Source organism: Schistocerca nitens, chromosome 11, assembly GCF_023898315.1.
Source record: "Schistocerca nitens isolate TAMUIC-IGC-003100 chromosome 11, iqSchNite1.1, whole genome shotgun sequence".
Lineage (NCBI taxonomy): Eukaryota > Metazoa > Arthropoda > Insecta > Orthoptera > Acrididae > Schistocerca > Schistocerca nitens.
This window is the reverse complement of record NC_064624.1, coordinates 26,879,680-26,906,155: the sequence shown is the minus strand read 5'-3', so window position 1 is coordinate 26,906,155 and position 26,476 is coordinate 26,879,680. Positions and strand designations below refer to the sequence as shown.

At 48.1% G+C, this 26,476-nt stretch overlaps 2 protein-coding genes across 9 annotated transcripts in view; both read left to right on the top strand.

The window, feature by feature from the left end:
- LOC126212929 (uncharacterized protein K02A2.6-like) overlaps positions 1-9,201 on the top strand; it is an 80,247-nt gene extending 71,046 nt beyond the window's left edge. Inside the window, exon 2 of the mRNA XM_049940443.1 lies at positions 6,610-9,201. Within this exon, the coding sequence (XP_049796400.1) occupies positions 6,730-8,838 (2,109 nt within the window). The 5' untranslated portion in view covers positions 6,610-6,729 and the 3' untranslated portion in view covers positions 8,839-9,201. The remainder of the gene's footprint in view (positions 1-6,609) is intronic.
- Positions 1-26,476, top strand: part of LOC126212930 (zinc finger protein 836-like) — a 109,092-nt gene that overhangs the window by 6,150 nt on the left and 76,466 nt on the right. For 4 of the 8 annotated variants that reach the window (XM_049940444.1, XM_049940445.1, XM_049940446.1 and 1 more), the window contains 2 exons: positions 4,295-4,498; positions 12,365-12,427. In XM_049940444.1, coding sequence (XP_049796401.1) covers positions 4,349-4,498; positions 12,365-12,427 — 213 coding nt within the window. In that variant the 5' untranslated portion in view covers positions 4,295-4,348. The remainder of the gene's footprint in view (positions 1-4,294; positions 4,499-12,364; positions 12,428-26,476) is intronic. The other 4 variants (XM_049940451.1, XM_049940449.1, XM_049940448.1 and 1 more) reach the window with 1 other exon arrangement.

The window sequence follows — 26,476 nt, the reverse complement described above, 5'->3', positions numbered from 1 at the left end:
TCTGTTATATATATATATATATATATATATATATATATATATATATATATATATATATATATATATATATATATATATATATATACCCTCTCCCTTAAAACCCACTTCCTTTCTTTCATCTTTCCCTCTCCTTCCCTCTTTCCTGACGAAGCAACCGTTTGTTGCGAAAGCTAGAATTTTGTGTGTATGTTTGTGTGTCTATCGACCTGCCAGCACATTTGTTTGTTAAGTCTCATCTTTCCTTTCAGATATATTTTTTCCACGTGGAATGTTCCACGTGGAAAAAATATATCTAAAAGGAAAGATGAGACTTAACAAAGAAATGTGCTGGCAGGTCGATACACACAAACATACACACAAAATTCTAGCTTTCGCAACAAACGGTTGCTTCGCCAGGAAAGAGGGAAGGAGAGGGAAAGATGAAAGAAAGGAAGTGGGTTTTAAGGGAGAGGGTAAGGTTTCATTCCAATCCTGGGAGCGGAAAGACTTACCTTAGGGGGAAAAAAGGACGGGTATACACTCGAGCGCGCACACACACACATATCCATCCGCATATACACAGACACAAGCAGACATTTGTAAAGGCCTTTACAAATGTCTGCTTGTGTCTGTGTATATGCGGATGGATATGTGTGTGTGTGCGAGTGTATACCCGTCCTTTTTTCCCCCTAAGGTAAGTCTTTCCGCTCCCGGGATTGGAATGACTCCTTACCCTCTCCCTTAAAACCCACTTCCTTTCATCTTTCCCTCTCCTTCCCTCTTTCCTGACGAAGCAACCGTTTGTTGCGAAAGCTAGAATTTTGTGTGTATGTTTGTGTTTGTTTGTGTGTCTATCGACCTGCCAGCGCTTTTGTTTGGTAAGTCGCATCATCTTTCTTTTTATATATATATATATATATATATATATATATATATATATATATATATATATATATATATATATATATCTAAAAAGAAAGATGATGAGACTTACCAAACAAAAGCGCTGGCAGGTCGATAGACACACAAAAAAAACACAAACACACACACAAAATTCTAGCTTTCGCAACCAACGGTTGCTTCGTCAGGAAAGAGGGAAGGAGAGGGAAAGATGAAAGGATGTGGGTTTTAAGGGAGAGGGTAAGGAGTCATTCCAATCCCGGGAGCGGAAAGACTTACCTTAGGGGGAAAAAAGGACAGGTATACACTCGCACACACACACATATCCATCCACACATACAGACACAAGCAGACATATTTAAAGACAAAGAGCTCTTTGTCTTTAAATATGTCTGCTTGTGTCTGTATGTGTGGATGGATATGTGTGTGTGTGCGAGTGTATACCTGTCCTTTTTTCCCCCTAAGGTAAGTCTTTCCGCTCCCGGGATTGGAATGACTCCTTACCCTCTCCCTTAAAACCCACATCCTTTCATCTTTCCCTCTCCTTCCCTCTTTCCTGACGAAGCAACCGTTGGTTGCGAAAGCTAGAATTTTGTGTGTGTGTTTGTGTTTTTTTTGTGTGTCTATCGACCTGCCAGCGCTTTTGTTTGGTAAGTCTCATCATCTTTCTTTTTAGATATATTTTTTCCACGTGGAATGTTTCCCTCTGTTATATATATATATATATATATATATATATATATGGTTATAATAGAGGGAAACATTCCACGTGGGAAAAATATATCTAAAAACAAAGATGATGTGACTTACCAAATGAAAGTGCTGGCAGGTCGACAGACACACAAACGAACACAAACATACACACAAAATTCAAGCTTTCGCAACAAACTGTTGCCCCATCAGGAAAGAGGGAAGGAGAGAGAAAGACAAAAGGATGTGGGTTTTAAGGGAGAGGGTAAGGAGTCATTCCAATCCTGGGAGCGGAAAGACTTACCTTAGGGGGAAAAAAGGACAGGTATACACTCGCGCGCGCGTGCGCCCCCCCCCCCCCCCCCCCCCCCACACACACACACACACACACACACACATATATAATATACAGACACAAGCAGACATTTTTATGTTTTCTCCTTTCATCTATTAAATTCAATATCTCCTCCATTACCCAAGGATTTCAACTACCTTCCTTTTTATACCTACTTGATCCTCTGCTGCCATCACTATTTCATGTCTCAAAGCTACCCTTTCACTTTCTACTGTCTCTTTCCCATGTTTTTGCCAGTGCTTCCCTAGTGCTCTCTGAAATTCTCTATAGCCTCTGATTCTTTCAGTTTATCCTGATCACATTCTTAAAATTCCTACATTTTTGCAGTTCATTCAGGTCTGCATAGATGTCTGCCTATTACGCATTATAACCATCTTCAACTGTCAGCAGTAACTGTCAGTCAACAGACTAGATTGGCCTACATGCTTTTGTACTGCATGTGTCCCTTCACGTTTCCACTTCACTATTACATTGAAAACAGTGGACCTAAGGATGCTCAGGACTGAGGAAATGTCCATATACAGATGTGACACAACTGACACCCAATCACTGACCATGTTTGAAGTCAACGAATTCCGCAGAGCACCCCATTGTGCTCTCTCCTGTTGTCTAATAGCTACTCAGGTTGCAGATATGGAGTGCCAGGCAGTATGTAGCAGCATATTGCACCTAATACGAAAAAGTGTGTTTCTGGCGGTGACCGGATACTTTTGAGCACATAGTGTATGATGAAGATATGCCCTGTCCAAAATTCTAACAGATGGCGTCCTCTTACATTCCTTGTCCACATTCCATATCCACCCATTAATTTTCCTCCTCTGCCTTGCCCCTTCCTCCTCTGCCTTGCCCCTTCCTCCTCTGCCTTGCCACTTCACCCACCCCCTCCTGCCTTGCCCCTTCCCCCACCCCCTCCTGATCCCATTGGATCAATTGTGCCTGGATTGTATGTATTTGCTTATGGTGGGGCTGACAACTTTCTAAACACTCTACGTTCTGACACAAGGGTCTCATGGTTGGAGCTCAGTCAGCTAGTACAACATTTACCTCCCCAGTGCAGTTGGTACTAATCACCAAGGGGTTGTCCACACCGGCATGCAGACGAGCCACAAGTTCTACATGGAAGCTGACACATTCAATTCATAGATTAACTGTTGCTTCTGCAATAAGGACAAACTGGGTGAGACATGGGACCCCATGTTCAGCAGTGAATTGACAGTATGAGGATACCTATCCTTTACTTCCAGGAAAGTAACCATCCTGTTACCAACAAAACATCCAGCAGGAGAAAGGGAAATGAAATGGAAGGATTGGATGGATTGGGGTTCACATGCGTCACCATTGTTTATTAAAATGTATTTATTTAGGAAAAAATAACTAAAATCAGATACATTAGCAGGATTACAAACGACACTCTGAACTTTGATTTTATCAATACTGGATGAGAGGTCGTGGTTGTGATTGTCAATGTTAAAAAATATATCAGCTCAACTACTTCTTTATAGTGTAAAACACTAAGATTGGCAGCTGGAAATTGATACATAGCGTGGATAATCAGAACACACTGAATGAACAGCTAACTGGTGATACAAATAACTTTTTCAAACATTTCACTGGTTTCTTTTAGTAACTACATTTTTAGCAATTGGCAGGATACCATCATTCATGAAGTCCTTGGAACATCTATACATTATGTTTGTATAGATATCTGTGACTTCCTTGTTTACTTGCGCGTGAGCTCACTCGCATTTGTGTCGTGTTTGGCTACGTGGTGTGTGGTATCAATGAAGATGCATGGGCGATTTACGACGATAGAGGAGAGAGCCATGTGGTTAGATGTTGAACACCATAGGCGACACCATTTTAGAGTTTTTTTATATTTTTACGACTATGTGGAGCTGCACCTCGGAAGACACAGCTGCAACTAGGGAAGTAGCCACGATGTTTTAATTTTTGTGGTGTCACCGCCAGACACCACACTTGCTAGGTGGTAGCTTTAAATTGGCCACGGTCCGGTAGAATACGTCGGACCCGCGTGTCGCCACTGTCAGTAATTGCAGACCGAGAGCCACCACTGTATTGCTATTATACTTCTGTATCATCAAGAGCGATGTTCTACAAATGTGGATTAAAGTTAAGTATTACAAGATTTTCGTACTTTATTGCAATTCTCAAGACATTGTCCTGTTCCAGACCTCACGCCAGTCTGCGTGTAGTTAAACGCGTGCATTTCGGCTTCCTCTAGAAATACAGCACATGGCAACGAGTCTGAAAAGCCTAAAAAGGGTCTTCTTATTTATATATAACTAATTTACTTGTGTCATGGCTTCGCCACAATCTCCAGATGTACTGTCCGAATTTTATCGCTTGCAGAATCAGCAGATGCAGGCCTAACTGGATGCCCTTGGACAGCTCGTCAGGGTCAACATGCAATTCAAAACGATGCGGCAGCCGCCGCTCCACCGCAGCCACAACACGCAGTGGCACCACCTTTTTGTCAGTTTGATGCGTCAATGGAAAACTGGACGGAGTGGTCACGCCAATTTGGATTTCATCTCGCCGCCTACAGAATTCAAGGTAACGAGCGGCAGCCGCACTTATTGTCGTGTGTAGGGGTGCAGACGTACCGTGTGATAGTGAAATTATTTCCCCGATGCGACGTAGCAACTCTGTCCTACGACGAAATTTTGTCTGCATTAGATGCCTATTTCAAAGAATCAGTTAATGTAGTTGCAAAACGGTATACGTTCTTTCGTACAAAATGTACGGCTGGTCAAACTAATCGGGAGTGGGTTGCAACTTTGCAAGGCCTTACAAGGGATTGTGCTTTTGAGTGTGAATGTGGACTCCCTTAGATACTATGGTGTGTGATGCAATTGCACAGAACGTTTCTGATGTTCGTATAAGGGAACAGATTTTGAAACTGGTCAATCCCTCCCTTCAACAAGTGATAGACATATTGGATAGGCAGGACACACTTGACTTTGCTCAGGAATCATTTGCAACTTCGCCAGCTGTGTGTCACGTTAACCGGCCCGCCGGGCGGGCTGCACGGAACGGTAAACAGCCCTTGCGCTTGTCCGCGCAGCTGCTGCCTAGCCCTCCGCCACGTGTCCCGTGCCAGCATGCAAATGCAGTGAAATCGTGCCCGCGGTGTGCTACTAGACATTAGCGTGAGAATTGCTCGTCACGCCAAGCTATTTGCTTTTTCTGTAAATAAAAACGGACATGTAAAAGTATTTGCCAGAAAAAGCTCAGATCGGACACTCACAACGATTCCAGGCGCTTTGCTTCGCGCCGGAATCGAACCAAGAATACTCAGGCTCGTGAACCTTCACCCATGGACATTCATGTAGTTAATTCCACTCCGCCCAGGGCCGCTCCTTCTAACAGTGACTGTGTTCGTCCCACAAATAGTGTGCGTCGACATCGTCGGAAATCGCGTCAAGTCGCAAGTGCTTCTGTACCAGTGTCTGTTCACGTTGCACGAGACAGTCACTCCTGTCGTCAGCAGGACAATAAACTTTTTGTAGATTTGGACTTTAATGGCAAGGTCCTACCATTCCAGCTCGATACTGGTGCTGCAGTTTCATTGATCAATAAAGGCACGTACAAACAACTGGGCACACCTCCGTTGTGTGCCGCAAGTGTTAAGTTAGTTATTCGGGACAGAATATCCCTGTGTTAGGACAGTGCAGCCTTCTTGCAACATACAAGGGACAAACAAAACTTGTGTCATTTTACGTACTTCGTTCTTCTTCTGCTGTGAACTTGTTTGGTTTAGATTTATTTCAGTTGTTTAACATGTCTATAGTCAATCAGGTACTATCAGTGAACCAGACTGTGCCTTCAGCCAGTGTTTCTCGTCTATGTGAAGAATTTGCAGACATTTTTGCACCGGGCCTAGGTTGCGCTAAGAACTATGCAGCACATTTGGAACTGAAGGTAAACGCGCAACCGAAATTTTTCAGAGCACGCAATGTTCCCCACGCATTGCGTGATGAAGTAACAAGAACAGTAAACGATTTAGAATCACAAGGTGTAGTTGAACGTGTGCAGGCTTCTCTCTGGGCCTCACCCTTAGTAATTTTGCCAAAACCTTCCGGAAAATTGAGACTTCAAAGCTACAGTGAATCCACAACTAGTGATTGCAACTTTTCCTTTACCCCGCCCGGAAGATCTTTTTGACAAACTGTGCCCGGGTAAATATTTTTCGAAGTTGGACCTAGCAGATGCGTACTTGCAAATACCAGTGGACGAAGAATCCCAGCGCGTCTTGGTGGTTAACACGCATCTTGGTTTGTACCGATTCAACAGACTGCCATTCGGGTGTGCATCCGCCCCTGCATTGTTTCAGCAGTATCTGCAAACTGTTTGTGCGTCGGTACCTACGGAAGAAGAACACTTAGCCAATCTCCGAACATTATTTCAGGTATTGCGACAAAATGGTCTTCGCTTGCGGAAGGACAAATGTGTGTTTTTTGCTCGTGACTTACCATATTTGGGACATGTAATCAATGCCCAAGGCATACATCCCAGTCCAGAGCACCTCCGTGCCATACAAGACTTGTCTTCGCCGCAGAATTTGAAGCAGGTGCAGAGTGTGCTGGGTAAAATAAATTACTATCATCGCTATGTGCGCAATGCCTCTTCCATTTCAGCTCCGCTTCATCGTTTACGCCGTAAAGGTGTTCCGTTCATCTGGACGACGGAATGCGAATGCGCCTTTCGCCAGTTGAAATCGGCGTTGCTTTCCACTACTTGCCTTACGCCACTCGATCCCCAGAAACCCCTTTTCTTGATGGTAGATGCATCGGATTTCGGGATCGGTGCTGTGCTTGCGCACAAAGATGGATCGCATGATCGCCCTATTGCCTTTGCGTCAAAATTGCTCTCGTCTGCGCAAAGAAATTATTCACAGATCGAGAAAGAAGCTTTGGCTCTCGTCTTATGGTGTTACTCAGTTCCATGATTTCTTGTATGGTAGTCACTTTACCATCATCACGGACCACAAACCTTTGACGTCGCTTTTTCATCCGAACAAGCCTGTACCTCCACGTACAGCACAGAAATTCATTCGCTGGTCTATTTTCCTCTCGCAGTACCGCTACGATATCTTGTATCGGTCCACTGCTAAGCACGGAAACGCCGATGCGTTGTCCCGTTTGCCTGTTGCTGAGGATAGAGGATTTGATTCTTCCGAACTTGCTTGCATGTTCATTTATTCGGAAACCGATGACGTGGTCGAATCATTTCCAATTGATTTTCGTCGTGTAGCTGCAGCCGCAGCTGCTGACCCTGTCCTTGCTACCGTTTCGCGTTTTGTTGCTACGCAATGGCCCTTGTCAAAGTTACGGATCGAGGATCCGTTGGTTTGCCGATTTTTTGCTCACAAGGAGAGACTTTTTGTTCGACGTGGTGTTTTGCTGTTGCATTCTGATAATGATCAGTCCCGGGTCGTAGTCCCACGTTCGTTACAGTCCTCTGTCTTACGGCTTCTCCACCAAGGACATTGGGGTATAGTGCGAACGAAACAACTTGCTCGTCAGCACTGTACTTGGTTCGGAACCGATGCTGCGATTACGAATATTTGCTCTTCTTGCATGGCGTGTGTTGAACAACAATCCGCGCCACCGTGGAAATTCTTTGCATGGCCGAAAGCCACTACCTCTTGGCAACGCTTGCACATCGATTTTGCTGGTCCATTCTGGAATGCTCGATGGTTGGTTGTGGTGGATTCATTCAGTAATTTCCCTTTTGTTGTCCGGATGTCTTCCACGATGTCTTCTGTCACTATCCAAGCGTTATCGGCTATCTTTTGCATTGAAGGTCTTCCACAGACTATTGTTTCCGACAATGGCCCACAATTCATGTCCGCAAAATTTCAGTCATTCTGCAAGGCCAATGGTATTCAACATCTGACATCCGCGCCATTTTCGCCTCAGTCAAACGGTGCCGCTGAACGATTGGTCCGGACTTTCAAGTCACAGATGTTGAAGTTAAAAGCATCGCATTCTCGGGAGGATGCATTATTGCTCTTTCTGTCTTCGTATCACACTCAGCCCCGAGATGGTCGCTCTCCGGCTGAGTTGCTCCACGGTCGTCCTCGTCGAACCTTGATGTCTTTGCTGCATCCGCCGTATCAGGTTCCTGTGCAGCGGCAGCCACCTGCTTTTGCTCCAGGCGACGTTGTATTCTATCGCAACTATCGAGGTTCACGGCGTTGGCACGCAGGGCGCATTCTTCGCTGCCTCGGCCGCGCTATGTATCTGGTTTTGGGGGCCTCTGGTGAGGTGCGTTGGCATCTCAATCAGCTGCGCCTCTGTCGTCGCATGGGTTCTGCCGCTCCCTGTCTGCTTTCAGCGACGGTGCCGTCCGGTCAGCACCCTGGGGACCCATCTACTGGCTCGCCTCATCCCCAGGTGTTACCGATGCTGCCTTCCATTTTGCCCCATGGCGACGCGCCGCCGCCGCCTGTTCTCCCGCCGGCGACAGCCGCAGTGGACGCTTCGCTGCAGCCGCCAAGCGCCTCCCTGGGTCATGCACCGCCGATCGCTTCCCGTGGCCAGCTGTCCTCCGCCATGGAACTCTTGCCCGTTCCGGACCAGTTGTCGTCTTCGCCCGTCGGGTACCCCGACGCGATGGAGGTTGACCCTACAGCCCCTCCTGTCTCTTTACGGGCGCATACACCGCATGTTGACATGCACCCTGGACTAGGTTTTCAGGCGTTTCCTAGCTCCCCTCGGACCGAATGGCAGGGTGCGGGTGGCACAGCCTCGCCTGTTGTTAGGCTCCACACCTCGTCGCACACGTCAACATGGGGTCCTCCCCATGGCGGGCGGAAGCCTTATAACACAACCGTTCGCCGATTTGCGGTGGAGGAATGTGGTGTCACCGCCAGACACCACACTTGCTAGGTGGTAGCTTTAAATTGGCTGCGGTCCAGTAGAATACATCGGACCCGCGTGTCGCCACTGTCAGTAATTGCAGACCGAACGCCACCACACGGTAGGTCTAGAGAGACGTACTAACACTCGCCCCAGTTGTACAAACGACTTTGCCAGAAGGGGATCATTGACAATTACGCTCTCATTAGCCGAGACGATAGTTAGCATAGCCTTCAGCTACGTGATTTGCTACGACCTAGCAAGGCGCCATTATCCTTTGTTGTTATTGCTATTATACTTCTGTATCATCAAGAGCGATGTTCTACAAATGTGGATTAAAGTTAAGTATTACAAGATTTTTGTACTTTATTGTAATTCTCAAGAGACTGTCCTGTTCCAGACCTCACGCCAGTCTGCGTGTATTTAAACGCGTGCATTTCGGCCTCCTCTAGAAATACAGCAATTTTTTTTATCAATTTATTGTGCCTGGTGCATGTTCAATTTTAGCGAGTTTTAACAGGTTGTTTTACTTTTTATTATTCTGATGATTGAAGCTTGAATTCCGAAACACATCAATCTTAGTGTTTTACACTATAAACAAGTGGTTGAGCTGATATATTTTTTAAGACTGACACTCTGAACTTTTGAAATTTAAGACATTACCCACCCTAGTTTAGTGACAATTCAATTAAGGCAATAGTGAAAGAGAAAAGCTGTGTCTGACATCAGTCCTTAGATTTTACATTCAAAATATTCAGCTTCACAAACTGCAACTCAGAAAATGCTTTAACAAATGAACAAATAATTGTTTGGAAACAGATGGCTCTTTAAGATAACACAGAAGCATAACTCATCTCAAAGGTTAAAACTGAATAGTTATACTGGAAGACAGAGCAATTTATATCTGCCTCGAGACCACTAGAAAAAGGAAATTATTAAAATACACCTCAAAGTGCATCTAGATAGTTTAATAAAGTAAACAGGTGCACTGATTTCTAGAGCAGCGTTCTGCAGACAGGACAAGTTGCTTTAAATCTTGCCCCAATGAGCAGTTAAGTAATTAAGAGTTAGTGTGCACAGATTGATATAACTGGCTTCAGGCACGGTAAAAATTCTATTAAGTTATACTGTAGCAGATGTGTAAGTGCTTCAGTAAGTGAATGTGCGTGCATAGGAGCTCAAGAATGCCATTTAAAAAGGAAAACCAGTAATTAGTACTCAGAACAGACTTTTAGCAGTACATAAATAAAACGTGAGGAAAGGTACAACTTTAAAATAACACAGTCGGACAATTAAATCTAGTAAGCAGTAACTAGCCCTGAGATGGAATAAATTTCTTTCACTCTTCAACTCACAAATGGCCAGTGAACAAACACACAAAAAACGTTCAGAGCTCAGTAAGACTTACAGTTTTACACACTTTTGCTTCTTCCAGCCCGTGAGCCTCTAATGTGCCAGTTACTTACCAACAGGCTATATTTTCACAAGTCTGGGTGACATCTAAATATGACATGAATGATTCACATAGAGCTGATCAGCATGTGGCCATTCTAACAGTGCACAGTGGTATGTACAAGAAAAGCACTCATCCCATCAAACCCCCAAACATCAAAATGTACAAAATTTTTGTACACATTTCAAATAGTAATTTACATAACTTGAGTGAAGGCAGCCCATCGGTAGCTGGCAGTGGTGCATTCCATGAAGCTGATATACAGAGGCTATGTTAACAGCCACAGTATGATGAGCACGCCCTAAGAGTCGAGGTCCAAAACAGTGGGCCACAACAGTAGAAAACTGTAGCAGACAGGGAGAATCTAAATTCCACTGTCATTCTCACTTAATACAAGCCATATGACCACAGTAGTTGTACAGATCAACGGACTCGTCGGATGATTCTCTTCAAAAACTTGGTCTAAGGCTAAACATGGTCACTCTTAAAACAGTGTTCAGGTTTACCAAATCATTGAATCCATTGCTGAACATGGGAATTGAATAGCAATAAGAAGCTTGTCTGGTTGCTAGACATTACCCCAACCCCTTCTAAAGCAATGCCGCAAAGTATTAAGTCGTGCAGCACAATCCAAATCAGGCAGTTGTTTGGATGGGAAAGCTCCATGCATAATGTGACTTCCACAGAGAAGAACCAACAGCCGATACAGACTGCCAAGACCACACCAATGTTCTGTCTTTTGTTAACAGTTCTGCCTGCAACTATTAAATTGACATAACTTTTAAAGGGCTACCAGTCTCTTCAATCTGTTAATTTCGGCTGAATTGCAAATACTGTTTACGTACCCTGCGCGGCTGTACTGTGCGCCATGGTGCCACAAGCTCCAAGGAAAAGAAATGACATACACCAGGTGTGGGGCATGAATTCAAAGAGGAAGCCTGCCATGGTTCAGATAGTAATAATAATAAAATCATTACTATCATTACTTGTACTAGTATATTATTATTATTGTAGGCAGTTAATTAATACAAAGATCAATTAATAACATGATGTTGCTGTATTCTCTCTATCTCCTGCCCAGCATCTCTTCAAGGCATCCTCTTTGTGTACACCATGTTGCTTCATTATTTTGTCAATATGCTTTTTCCTAAAGTTAAATGGTCTACTATGTTTCTGTCAGTAAGGTGATTTCCAATCAAATTCTTTGGCTGCTAATTATCTAACATTCTCAACAGATGTCGATATCAGTTTAATGAATTTCATTCTATTCTATCACAGTTTCATTTGTTCTCATTCCAGCACTTACTTCAACATTACAGGTTTTTCAGTCTTGATATGCTGGTGCTGCTCCATTAATAATCTTTCTAGAATTTTGTCTTCTTTTGAGATCAGCAAGTTAAACCCATAGTTCAAATCCAAAGAATAGTACTGGTTCAGCCTGTAGCTCATACTCTTTTTGTACTGTTCGAAACGTGCTTGCCCCATCAAAAGGAGCTAATGATGTTAGAAAAGTAGTTAGTAGTGTGCCAAGGTACGGTGTGTGTTTTTTAAATAATTTTATCACAAATAAGCATTTACTGAAATGAAAGGTTTTGATGTAACTGTTCTAGACATTTTATGATTCTGATCGTAATAGTAGTATGAGTGATGTGCCACTTGACAGTCCAGTTCCTGCTTCCCCACACAGTTGATGTACACTGTATTGTGTCATTTGATATGAACAACATTGATTTCATTGTTTGAGGTAGTAGCTGTGTTATTTTATTTGATTACACTACCATTATATGCATATGAAGATAATGAAGTTAGAAAATATGATTGAAAGCAATAGCATAGGGTGGAGGCCTAAGTTGAAGATTGTAGTGGATTTTCAAAGGTGTTGTCATTAATTAGTCTTAAAATTTTTTGCTGCCTCCCATTGAAATATACCATGGTGAACTCGTCACTGAGTTTCCTACTCAAAAGAGAACACTTAACCAGAAATACTATTTAGTTATTAAAAAGTATGACAATTGGGCTTTATATATGTGATACATTTTATATAATATGGGAGGACTGTGACTGCTTAAGTGTATTTATTACAGTTTGTTATTGTTACCACAGGCCCAGGTTTACCCACTCAACATGAATATAAAAGAAGAGTTGGAGGAGAGTGTGAATAAAGAGGTAATTATAGAATTTATATGACCGCATGGAATTAATCATCGCTGAGTAGTTGTGAAAAAATGAGATGGTTATCATTTGTGTGTGTATTCACTTCAGCAGTCCTGTGTTTACTTTAAGTTACAGTATTATAGTATGACACAGGTTGGAAATGAGGAAACAGGTAAAATAGAATATTTTGTTATAGTATACCCATATGGATTTAAACATTGCTTTTGAGCAGGTGAAGTAATTTAGCTTGTGAGTTCATATAATTGCTTCCTTACATCATAAGCACAAATAAGAATTACGTAAGATTGCATTGATGAAGTTATATGAAAATTCGTACCAAGTCCCAAGACTCAAGCTATGATTTCCTGTTGTAATGAGTAGTTCCTTAATGGTTCCACGTATGTGAACGCCAGCATTGTATAATTTTATTTGCCATGTGATACTGCTATGACAGTTACATTCAAGGAAAACCTACACAAAGTTGTGCAGAAAAAACAGGTGATCCTAACCTACTGAGTAGAGACACTGCAGGTGTTATGTACAGGCAGTCTTGTGAAGTACTATTGAGCAGTTTTCTGAAAGCTGTCTTAAGCTGCTAGTATAGTAGCGCGCACAAAATTGAAATACTTTAGACCTCATAACTATGAACAGGCATGTCTTTATAGATGGTGTTAGTGCAGGGAGGGGTTACTGATCATGATGCCAGCACAGCAACAATAGCTAATGAAGCCTTCAAGAAGGCTAGGAGAATAGATTTTTTAGAAAGAGCAGATAAGTAGTTGTTAGCATCCCATTTAGACAATGAGTGAATATAATGTACTTCCAGTATGATTTACATAGAGAAATATGGGCAAATGTTAAATTGAATCTAAATCACACACTAAAAAAGTATGTGGTAACTGGATTACAGACAGAAAAGACCCACATGACGAAGTGTAGTTAGCAGATTCAGTTACACAAAAAATGGTGCTGAACTGGCCCCTCTCTGCCATGTGAATTGTTCATTTATGGAAAAGTGGTTTGTCACATGTATAGAAAAAGGCAGAGGTCATTCCCGTTTGTAAGAAAAGTCACAGGAAATATGTGCAAAAACTACAGACATATCTAGTTGGTGTAAAAATCTTCTTGAATTATTTTGTGATTCTGTATGATGGCTCTTGAAAAAAATAAATTCTTCTGCAAGAATGGAAATGGATCCCATAATTACTGGCCATGTGAAACATTTCAGTGTGCTTATTCACAGTGCTGCTGTAATGTAGTCAGCCTGTAAAATGAGGCCATAGTTGTGAAGTAGTATCTGTGGGAAAGCTAGCTAAGTTGATGTGCCTTTCAATGACTCAGCACGTCTGCTATGCAGTTAGTCATTACTTTATGCCTTAAATTACATGAAAACAGTAACGTACATTAGAACTGAATGGTACAAATGGATAGGTGTGATGTAGCTGCCATTACCACATTGTAAACTATACAAGTACCTTTTCTTGTGATGGTGTCAGTCATAGCTAACACACACAACCTGGGGAATGAAAATGAATCTTTCCATAACCGCCTACCTATTTGTCGCAACAAGTATTTTAAGTATAGTTATATGTTGGCAATATAAAAATATTATTGAGTCGGAGAATCCTACTTTCACTACTGTTTGGGTGTTACCACCAATAGCATGCACTTTCATTTATTGCACAAACTTCATCCATATTCATTCTTGCCCTTCGTCTCCCCTCCACTCTTCTGATGCTACCATCCCAGAGGTGTATCATCTCACTCTTCAGTGTACATTCACCGAGCGAGGTGGCGCAGTGGTTAGACACTGGACTCGCATTCGGGAGGACGACGGTTCAATCCCGCGTCCGGCCATCCTGATTTAGGTTTTCCGTGATTTCCCTAAATCGCTCCAGGCAAATGCCGGGATGGTTCCTTTCAAAGGGCACGGCCGACTTCCTTCCCCATCCTTCCCTAATCCGATGAGACCGATGACCTCGCTGTCTGGTCTCCTTCCCCAAACCAACCAACCAACCAGTGTACATTCCATGGCTTGCTAAATATTTCAAGGGTTTCTGCTCAAGGTTTCAGCCAGCTTTGGTCCAAGAGTATTTTGAACATGACAACTTTCTTGGAGGGCATTACATTCAGGAACTACAAATACATAAAGAATTTACTATTCAACAGTTTGATGGTAGTATGGTCTTTACATTTTATTCAGTCTGATTTCTGTTTCTCCGCAGTGACTCTCCACACAGCGTGCATGTTATGTCCATTCCAGCACTATTATTCAAGAATTAACTATAAAACACACAGAGAAAGCAATATATCTAACTTGCTATTGTTCTGATGTTTCACCAGTGGAGGCTAATGCATTACTGTGCTGTGTAGCTGTTCATTCAAAAGAATTAAGCTGTGTAACGGACCACGTATACCCTTTAAAGTTACTAAAATATGGGATTGCACCTTTTGACTAGAACAACATGGAAGGAAAGTAATCAAGAAATAGAGAGGGAGGGGGAGGAGGAGGGCGAGAGGAGCGCTACATATCTAACTTGATTCTGAAAAACCCCAATTAAATTACGGTATTGTTAGGAGTCGAATAAAGTACAGGCTTAATCTTTGTTTCAAGTAACGGTAACGTAATGCGTACATGCTAATTGGTTTTGATTGCTATGGGTGTTGTTTCAGCCAGAATTTGGCTGCTCAATAATGCTACATTCGAGGAGCAGAGATTTTTTGACTAAACAAGGTCATGAAAGTTAGCCGGAAGTAAAGTTACATATTTTTGGTTAAAGATAAATGGAAGGAGTCAGTATCACTGCAAAATAAATTTTTATTCATATCTAATCTCAACATGTCAACCCCCCTGCGGGTTCGGGGGTTAGAATAGGCCCGCGGTATTCCTGCCTGTCGTAAGAGGCGACTACAAGGAGTCTCACACGTTTCGGCCTTAATGTGATGGTCCCCATTAGGGTTTGACCTCCATTTTTCCAAATTCCACAGAAGTACGAGCCTTTTGGGGAAGGACACCTTACGTGGTGCACCATCAGTCCTCTGTGCCCTAAGGTCTTGGCACTCTTGATCGTCTTGGCGTCGTCACTGCACCCTCAATCCGTCATTTAGTGCTTACCCACCTGATGGGTTGTGTACGTAACGCCCTTAGTGCATCACCATCTGCACCTACGATCACTATGGACTACCCATGGCACCCAAAATCCAGCACGGTAGCCAGCCCGTTGTGGTGGGGTCGTCATGTACCCTCTAGGTTGTAGCCCCCTGACAACACAGGGATTGTACTGCCGATGCCTGAGCTGACACCTCCCCACGTAAGCCAAGGAGTCGATGCTCGTCTCTCTGGGGCATCAGGACTCCCGGCAACGGCCATCCTGCCAGGTGGCCTTTGCTGTGGCTGGGTGGCGCCCGTGGGGAGAGCCCCTGGTCGGAGTGGGTGGCATCGGGGCGGATGCCCCGCAATGAAGTGGGTGAAGTCTCAGTCCGGTGGTCGCACGACCGCCAACGTCTCTAAGTGCGGTAAGACAGACTTTAATGCTGTGACATATAACCCCAAATCGTTCCCTTCCCTAGCCACGCCATGGGAGGAACGTAGGGCTGCGGACAGACAGGAGCCGTATTCACCACGATACCTTGTGTGCAGCAGAACCGATGGGGATTCGTTTTTGGGGACTAAGCCTCTCTTCTTTGTTCACCATCTTGAAGATAAGTTTGGGGAAGTGGCATCTGTTTCCAAAATGAGGAGCGGGGCTATTTTGATACAAGCAGTTTCATCTGCACAGTCCCGGGCGTTACTCGCCTGTGAGAAGCTCGGTGACATCCCTGTTCATGTCACTCCCCGTAAGTCGTTAAATTTGGTCCGGGGGATTATCTTTCATAAAGAGCTTCTGCTACAGTCTGATGACGAGCTACGGGAGAACCTGGCACGACGAGGTGTGCACTTTGTCCGTCGTGTCTTTAGGGGGCCCAAGGATAATAGGGTCGCTACCGGTGCCTTCATCCTGGCCTTTGAGGGTGACTGCTTGCCTGAGAAGGTCAAGGTCATGATCTACCGGTGCGATGTCAAGCCCTATGTCCCACCCCCTATGCGATGCTTCCAGTGCTGGAAGTTCGGACATATGTCCTCCAGATGCACTGCCAGCCCCACGTGTCGTGATTGTGGACGACCTGCCCATCCTAATGCTCCGTGTGCTCCGCCTCCCACCTGCGTTAACTGTGGGGAGCATCATTCTCCCTGCTCGCCAGACTGTGCGGTCTACCAACGAGAGCGGAAGATACAAGAAATTAAGACCCTGGACCGTTTAACTTACCAAGAGGCAAGGAAGAAGCTCGAACGGCTCAACCCCACATCTATGTTGAGAAGTTATGCTGCTGCAACTCTGCCGCCACCAGTTCCTGCAAAGACTCCCTTCTCAGTTGGCCCACAGAACGGTAAAGTTACGCCTGCCCCACCGCTAGTGGGGTCCACAGTCTCTTCCACTGCTCCCAAAACACCAGGTTTGGGAGCAGTGGACCCCGAACAACTGGGGACATCCATCCCCACCTCTCAGCCGGAGGGGCGCCAGCCTCCTCCGACTGCTCAGCCGGAGAGGCAAGCGTCTCTTCCGGCTCCTCAGCTGGAGAAGCAACAGCCTTCTCCGGCTGCTCAGCCGGAGAGGCAACAGCCTCCTCAGGCCTGCCTCGTTCGGAAGGGGTCCCTTGGGGGAGTCCCTTCCAAGGATTTTACCAGTGTCTCGCAAGACACTAGCCAGTGGCTGAAGAAGCCACCAGCTGCTGGTCGAAGGGCTTCACGCTCTTCCTCTGTTCCTGACAATGCATCAGGAAAGCCCTCCCAGCATGCGAACCCTCCTCCCAAAGACAAGAGAGAGAAGAGGAAGCTCTCTAAGAAGCCTAAAGACCCGGTGGTTCCCGCACCAACGCTTCCTGTCAGCTCAGCCTCTGAGGATGAGGTCGAGCTCTTTGCGTCCCCTGATGACCTCGATCTCGCCGTCTCACGATGGCAGCTGCGACGTCAGTCACTCAGTCGGTGGCAGCATGTGACCGTGCGACGTAATTCGCTTTTTCAGTTCCTTAATGCCCCTACAGGACACACTTTGTACAATACTCCAGTGGAATTGTGGCAGTTATTTTAGCCATCTACCTGAGCTACGTCAGCTTCTACGCATGACACCTGCTTTATGCATTGCCCTCCAGGAAACCTGGTTCCCGGCAATGCGGACCCCTGTCCTCCGTGGATACAGGGGTTATTACTGCAACCGTAGCACATACAATAGGGTATCAGGTGGAGCCTGCGTGTATGTCCTTACCTCTGTATCTAGTGCTCCTGTGCCCCTTCAAACATCATTGGAAGCTGTGGCTGTCCGCGTAAGGACTACCCAGGACATCACCGTCTGCAGTATCTATCTCCCTCCAGGTGGTACAGTCTCCCTGCCCGAATTGGCTGCACTTGTCGCCCAACTTCCCACGCCTTTTCTTCTCCTTGGGGATTTTAACGCCCACAATCCCCTGTGGGGTGGATCGACGATTACTGGCCGAGGCAGAGATGTCGAGAATCTCATCTCCCAACTCGACCTCTGCCTCTTAAACACTGGCGCTGCCACGCATTTCAGTGTGGCGCATGGCACTTTCTCGGCCGTCGATCTGTCGTTGTGCAGCCCAGGGCTTGTACCATTGCTCCACTGGAGAGTCCATGACGACTTGTGTGGTAGTGACCATTTTCCCATCTTCCTTTCACTACCCCAGCGTCGATCCCATGAACGCCTGCCTCGATGGGCATTTAGCAAGGCCAACTGGGAAACGTTCTCCTCTGCTGCCTCTGTTGAATCTCTCCCCCACGGTACCATCGATGTGGCGGTTGAGACACTGACTGCAGCGATTGTTTCCGCTGCGGAACGTACCATTCCTCGTTCGTTACGGTGCCCCCCGGCGAAAGTCAGTGCCTTGGTGGTCTCCTGAGGTCGCTGAAGCCATTAAAGAATGTCGGCGGGCTCTTCAGCGACATAAGCGGCACCCGTCTTTGGAGAACCTCATTGTCTTCAAACGTCTCCGTGCACAGGCACGGCGGCTCATCAAGAGGCGGAAACAGGAGTGCTGGGAGAGGTACGTTTCCACCATTGGTTCCCGTACTTCACGCTCCCAGGTATGGATGAAGATTCGGCACATTTTTGGATTGCAGCACTCTACAGGTGTCCCAGGGCTTACCATCAACGGGGCGGTATCCACCGATGCCGATGCAATCGCCGAGCATTTCGCACAGCACTATGTTTGGGCCTCTGCGTCGGGGAATTACCCGCCTGCGTTTCGCGTGCTCAAACGCCGGGAGGAAGGCAAACTGCTTTCTTTTGCTTCTCGCCACCCTGAGAAGTATAACGCCCCATTTAGTTTGTAGAACTCCAAAGCGCCCTGGCACAGTGCCCCGATACAGCCTCTGGGCCCGATGGCGTCCACAATCAGATGCTCAAACACCTGTCCCCGGACTGTCAGCGGTGTGTTATTGCCATCTTCAACCGCATATGGGGCGATGGTGTCTTTCCGTCGCAGTGGCGAGAAAGTACCATCATTCCGGTGCTGAAGCCTGGTAAGGACCCGCTTACTGTGGATAGCTATCGGTCCATCAGCTTGACGAATACTCTGTGCAAGCTCCTGGAACGTATGGTGAGTCGACGGCTGTGTTGGCTGCTCAAGTCTCGGGGTCTTCTGGCTCATTGCCAGAGCGGCTTCCGTCAGGGCCGTTCTACCGCCGATACTTTGGTCTTCCTTGAGTCTGCAATCCGCACTGCTTTTTCCAGGCGCCAACACCTCGTCTCCGTCTTTTTCGACCTCTCCAGAGCATATGACACGACGTGGCGGCACCATATTCTCGCCACGTTGCACGGGTGGGGTCTCCGGGGCTCTCTCCCCATTTTTATTCAGAATTTTTTATCCGTTCGGACATTCCGCGTTTTAATTGGCACATCCCATAGTTCACTTCACATCCAGGAGAACGGCGTTCCACAGAGCTCTGTATTGAGCGTGTCCCTTTTCCTTGTGGCCATTAATGGCCTTGCAGCAGCAGTAGGGTCGTCTGTCTCACCCACGTTATATGCTGACGATTTCTGCATCTTTTTCAGATCCTCCACCATTGGTGTTGCAGAACGTCGGTTGCAGGGAGCCATACGCAAGGCGCAGGCGTGGGCCCTAGCCCATGGTTTTCAGTTTTCTCCTGCGAAGACTTGTGTTATGCACTTTTGTCGGCGTCGAACTGTCCAACCCCACCCTGAGCTGTATCTTCAGGATGCCATGCTCAGGGTTGTTGACACTTACCGTTTTCTGGGATTGCTGTTCGATTCCCGGCTTACTTGGCTTCCACATATTCGTCAGCTCAAGCGTCAGTGCTGGCAGCATCTGAATGCCCTCCGCTGCCTGAGCAACACAACTTGGGGTGCAGATCGTAACACGCTGCTGCAGCTCTACAAATCCCTTGTGCTGTCCCGACTAGATTATGGGAGTGTGGCGTATGGCTCAGCGTCGCCCTCAGCGTTGCACCTGCTGGACCCCGTTCACCACTGTGGGGTTCGACAGGCGACAGGAGCATTCCGCACCAGTCCTGTTACTAGCCTACTTGCTGAGGCAGGGGTTCCTCCGCTCCACATTCGGCATCAACAACTCTTAGCCAACTATGCTGCCCACGTCTGTTGTTCTCCCCGTCACCCTAACTACCGTCTCCTTTTCGCCGATGCGGCAGTCCATATCCCTCACCGGCGGCCGCGCCCCCCTGCGGGTCCGGGGTAAGAATAGGCCCGAGGTATTCCTGCCTGTCGTAAGAGGCGACTAAAAGGAGTTTCAACCGTTTCGGCCTTTCATGTGATGGTCCCCCTTGGGGTTTGACCTACATTTTTCAAAATTCTTCTGAAGTACGAGCCTTTTGGGGAAGGACACCTTACGTGGTGTACCATTGGTCCTAAGTTCTCTCAGACCTTGGCACTCAGTATTGCACCGGCGTTTTAACCATACCCACTATTCCTCCAATTGGGCCTAAACGCCTGATGGGTTGTCAAAGTTCCGCCCATAGTGCATCTCCATCTGCACCAGCGATCATGATGGACTTTCCATGGCACCTGAAATCCAGCACGGTAGCCAGCCCGTTGTGGTGGGGTCGTCATGTACCCTCTAGGTTGTAGCCCCCTGACAACACAGGGATCGTACTGCCGATACCTGAGCTGCACCCTCCCCACGTCGGCCAAGGAGTAGATGCCCGTCTCCTTGGGGCATCAGGACTCCCGGCAATGGTCATCCTGCCAGGTGGCCCTTGCTGCGGCTGGGTGGCGCCCGTGGGGAGAGCCCCTGGTCGGAGTGGGTGGTATCGGGGCGGACGTTTCGCAGATGAAACATCAACACATATCAGGTCGCTCTGCGACCGAGTCTTTCAAAAGAAAAGGTGCCGTTTCTAGTTCTAGTTCTGGTTCTCCTGCCCATTCCCCCTTGGCCACTCCATGGGAGGAGGGACAGGCCCGCCGGCTTGGGGCGAAGTACTTCCCCCGCTATTTGGTCTGTTCTCGAACCGATGGGGGGACATTCGCCACCTCCAAGCCCATGTTCTTTGTTCAGTACATTGAGGACATCTTCGGGGAAATCGAGGCTCTCAGCAAGACGCGTTCGGGGTCCGTTCTTATCAAGACCACCTCCGCCACACAGTCGGCGGCGCTCCAGGCGTGCGACCGCCTAGGGGACATCCCAGTATCCATTGTCCCACATCTCGCACTAAATAGAACGCAGGGGGTTATTTTTCATCGTGACCTCCTGCTCCAATCCGATGAGGAGCTCAGGGCCAACCTGGAGCGCCGAGGCGTGCATTTCGTCCGGCGAGTCCAGCGCGGCCCCAAAGACCGTCGCATCGACACCGGGGCCTTCATCCTCGCCTTCGAGGGGGACGTTCTCCCGGAGAAGGTAAAAGTGATGTGCTACCGGTGCGACGTGCGACCTTACGTCCCGCCTCCTATGCGCTGTTTTAGGTGTTTGCGCTTTGGGCACATGTCATCGCGGTGTGAGGCTGAGCCCGTTTGTAGCCGATTGTGGACGTCCTCTTCGTGAGGAACATACATGCACCCCACCACCTCGGTGCATTAATTGTCCTGGCGTCCACTCGCCTAGATCCTCAGACTGCCCTGCCTATCAGAAGGAGAAGAAGATACAGGAAATCAAAACTTTGGATCGGCTCTCCTATACTGAGGCCAAGAAGAAGTATGACCGTCTCCATCCCGTGCCATTGACTACTTCTTTTGCCTCAGTTGTGTCCACTCCTTCCGCGGTATCCTCACCCCTATCCTGTCCCCCCTACGCATCCTCCACCCATCAGGGGGCTCCGCCTCCGCCTCCCAAATCCCTCCCTTCCAAATCCTCCTCCCCCGTGGCCCCCACCCCCTCTGCCCCAAGGGCCACCCTTCCTCCTCCTCCTCCTCCTCCCCCCACGCCACCTGAGAAGCGTTCCTCTTCTCAGGCGTCCATCGGGGAAACGTCCCGGACCCCAGCTTCTGAGGTCCGACGTTCCAAAACGGACCCCGCGCGTGAGGACTTTCTTCGGGTCCAGCCCACCATCCCTGTGCCTCCTCGGCCTTCCACGAAGGCCTCCAAGAAGAAATCTCGATCCCCCTCTCCACCCCGGCGCGTTTCGTCTGACGCTCCATCCGTAAGTCGCCGTTCCCGGCCGTCCTCAGTTTCGCCGGGACGCTCAGCTGCCAGGCGCTCGGCTGGCCCCTCGCCGGCAAATGATGCTGCCCAAACTACACAACCCGGGACAGCGGCCGCAGCTGGTGACGACTCGATGGAACAGGATCCGCCTCCCGCCGGTTGTAGCGTTGTTCCCTCGAAACCTGGCCCTCCGCGGCCGTCGAGGTGACCAGCTCTTCCCCCGTCTCGTTCCCCCTCCTTTTTGACTAGCGATGGCCTTGTTACACTGGAACATAAGAGGTATTCGATCTCATCGGGAGGAATTACAACTGCTCCTCCGCCTGCACTGTCCGCTCGTCCTTGGTCTCCAGGAAACAAAGTTGCGCCCGACTGACGGTATTGCCTTTACCCACTATACCTCGGAGCGGTATGACCTCACCCCTGTGGACGGTGTCCCAGCTCATGGTGGGGTCATGTTGCTCGTTCGGGACGATGTCTATTACCGTCCTCTCCCATTGACCACCCCACTCCAAGCAATAGCTGTCCGCATTACTCTTTCTGCCTTTACTTTTTCAGTTTGTACCATCTACACTCCGCCGTCATCTGTTGTTAGTCGGGCTGACATGATGCACCTGATCGTTCAGCTCCCCCCGCCGTTCTTATTGTTTGGCGACTTCAATGCCCATCATCCCCTTTGGGGCTCTCCTGCATCCTGTCAACGAGGCTCACTCTTGGCGGATGTCTTCAACCATCTCAATCTTGTCTGCCTCAATACCGGCGCCCCGACTTTCCTCTCTGACTCTACTCATACCTACTCCCATTTGGACGTCTCCTTCTGTTCTACCACTCTTGCCCGTCGGTTCGAGTGGTATGTCCTTTCTGACACCTATTCGAGCGACCACTTCCCCTGTGTCGTTCGTCTCCTGCACCACACCCCATCCCCACGTCCTTCGAGCTGGAACATACTGAAAGCTGACTGGGGCCTTTACTCCTCCCTGGCGACCTTTCCGGACCACGATTTTCCTAGTTGTGACAGTCAGGTCGAATACCTCACGGCCGTTATCATCAATGCTGCCGAACGTTCCATTCCTCGTACAACTTCTTCTTCACGTCGCGTTTCTGTCCCCTGGTGGAACGAGGCTTGTAGGGACGCTGTCCGCGCTCGACGACGTGCTTTACGCATCTTTCGCCGCCATCCTACGTTGGCGAATTGTATAGAATACAAACGACTCCGAGCGCAATGCCGTCGGGTCATTAAAGACAGCAAAAAAGCTTGTTGGGCCTCTTTCACCAGCTCCTTTAACAGTTTTACTCCCTCTTCCGTCGTTTGGGGTAGCCTGCGCCGGCTGTCGGGCATTAAGGCCCACTCCTCGGTACCTGGCCTGACCTCAGGTAATGAGGTCCTTGTTGATCCTGTGGCTGTCTCCAACGCCTTTGGCCGCTTTTTCGCGGAGGTTTCAAGCTCCGCCCATTACCATCCTGCCTTCCTTCCCAGGAAAGAGGCAGAAGAGGCTCGGCGACCTTCCTTCCACTCGCTGAATCTGGAAACTTATAATGCCCCCTTTACTATGCGGGAACTCGAACGTGCGCTTGCACTGTCCCGGTCCTCTGCTCCGGGGCCAGATGCCATTCACGTTCAGATGCTGGCACACCTTTCTCCGGCGGGCAAAAGCTTCCTTCTTCGTACCTACAATCGCGTCTGGACCGAAGGTAAAGTCCCCATGCGTTGGCGTGACGCCGTTGTTGTTCCTATACCCAAACCCGGGAAGGATAGACACCTTCCTTCTAGTTACCGCCCCATTTCTCTTACAAGCTGTGTCTGTAAGGTGATGGAGCGCATGGTTAATGCTCGGTTAGTCTGGATTCTTGAATCTCGACGACTACTTACTAATGTCCAATGCGGCTTTCGTCGCCGCCGCTCCGCTGTTGACCACCTTGTGACCTTGTCGACATTCATCATGAACAACTTTTTGCGAAGGCGCCAAACGGTAGCCGTGTTCTTCGACTTGGAAAAGGCTTATGATACCTGTTGGAGGGGGGGTATCCTCCGCACTATGCACAGGTGGGGCCTACGCGGTCGCCTGCCCCTTTTTATTGATTCCTTTTTAATGGATCGAACGTTTAGGGTACGTGTGGGTTCCGTATTGTCCGACGTCTTCCTCCAGGAGAACGGAGTGCCTCAGGGCTCCGTCTTGAGCGTAGCCCTTTTTGCCATCGCGATCAATCCAATTATGGATTGCATTCCACCTAATGTCTCAGGCTCTCTCTTTGTCGATGACTTCGCGATCTACTGCAGTGCCCAGAGAACATGCCTCCTGGAGCGCTGCCTTCAGCGTTGTCTCGACAGCCTATACTCATGGAGCGTGGCAAATGGCTTCCGGTTCTCTGAAGAGAAGACGGTTTGTATTAACTTTTGGCGATATAAAGCGTTCCTTCCGCCATCCTTACATCTCGGTCCCGTAGTTCTCCCATTCGTGGACACAACTAAGTTTCTAGGGCTCACGTTGGACAGGAAACTGTGTTGGTCTCCACATGTCACTTATTTGGCGGCCCGTTGTACACGTTCCCTTAATGTCCTCAGAGTTCTTAGTGGTTCATCTTGGGGAGCGGATCGCACTGTCCTGCTTCGCTTGTATCGGTCCATAGTCCGATCGAAGCTGGATTATGGGAGCTTCGTCTACTCGTCCGCTTGGCCATCCCTCTTACGCCGGCTCAACTCCATCCACCATCGGGGGATACGTCTTGCGACTGGAGCCTTCTACACTAGTCCTGTCCAGAGTCTTTATGCTGAAGCTGCCGAGTTACCATTGACCTACCGGCGCGACGTACTGCTGTGTCGGTATGCCTGCCGGCTGTTGTCTATGCCCGACCACCCCTCTTACCAGTCCTTCCTCGCCGATTCTCTCGATCGTCAGTACGGGTTGTATGTGTCTGCCCTGCTGCCCCCCGGAGTCCGCTTCCGTCGCTTGCTTCGACAATTGGATTTTTCCCTCCCTACCACCTTCAGAGAGGGTGAGAGCCCGACACCACCTTGGCTCCTGGCTCCGGTTCAGGTTTATCTCGACCTCAGCTCACTCCCGAAGGAGGGTACTCCGGCTGCAGTGTATTGCTCACGGTTTGTCGAACTTCGTGCTCGACTTGCCGGACACACATTTATTTACACCGATGGCTCCAAAACTGACGATGGTGTCGGCTGTGCCTTTGTCGTCGGGGCCGCCACCTTTAAATACCGGCTCCTCGACCAATGTTCCAGCTTTACGGCCGAGCTTTTCGCTCTCCATCAGGCCGTTCAGTTTGCGCGCCGCCGCCGCCATTCATCGTATGTACTCTGCTCTGACTCACTCAGTGCTCTTCAGAGCCTTGGAGCTCCCTATCCGGTCCATCCCTTGATTCGACGGATACAGCAGTCCCTCCATTCTTTGGCTGATAATGGTGGTTCCGTCAGCTTTCTGTGGGTTCCCGGACATGTAGGAGTGCCTGGGAATGAGGCTGCGGATGCTGCAGCCAAGGCTGCAGTCCTCCTGCCACGGCCAGCCTCCCATTGTGTCCCGTCATCGGACGTTCGGGGGGATGTGTGTAAGAGGCTTGTGTCGTTGTGGTGGGATGCTTGGTCATCCCTCCAAGGAAACAAGCTCCGGGCAGTAAAACCGGTCCCAACTCCTTGGACAACATCCTCCCGACCATCTCGGCGCGAGGAGGTCTTCTGACCAGGTTGGGAATTGGGCATTGCCGGTTTAGCCACCGCTACCTGCTCTCCGGTGACCCAGCCCCGCAGTGCCCTTGTGGACAGGCCTTAACAGTGCGCCATGTTTTATTGTCGTGTCCCCGTTTTAGTCAATTTCGTGTTGTCCTGTCCCTGCCGTCTACCTTACCAGATATTTTAGCTGATGACGCTCGAGCAGCTGCTCGTGTTCTGCGTTTTCTATCTTTGACTGGCTTGTCCAAAGACATCTAACCTTTTTACTTATTTTATCTACATCTTTGTTAGGTCTTTCTGGTGTCCCCCTTGAGTTTTACTAGCTCCCTTGTGCTCTAACAACGGTGACTGGGCGCTAATGACCTCAGTAGTTGAGCGCCCTTAAACCCCATCCAAAAAAAAAAAAAAAAAAACCGGCGGCCGCGATCAGGCCTCGCACTTGGGATCCGTGTTCGGTCACTCCTTAGTGAACTCGAGTCTTTGCCTCTTCCATCTGCTTTTAAGGTCCACCCACATACACCACCTTGGTGTATTCGTCGGCCGCAGCTTCGGCTGGAGCTCTCACAATGGCAAAAGGATTCAGTTCCTCCTGCAGTCTTGCGCCGCCAATTTCTTGCTCTCCTCGACGCATCCCGCGACTCGGAGGTAATCTATACAGATGGCTCGATGGTTGATGGCCGTGTGGGGTACGCTTATGCTCATGTGGACTATGTATACCAGCG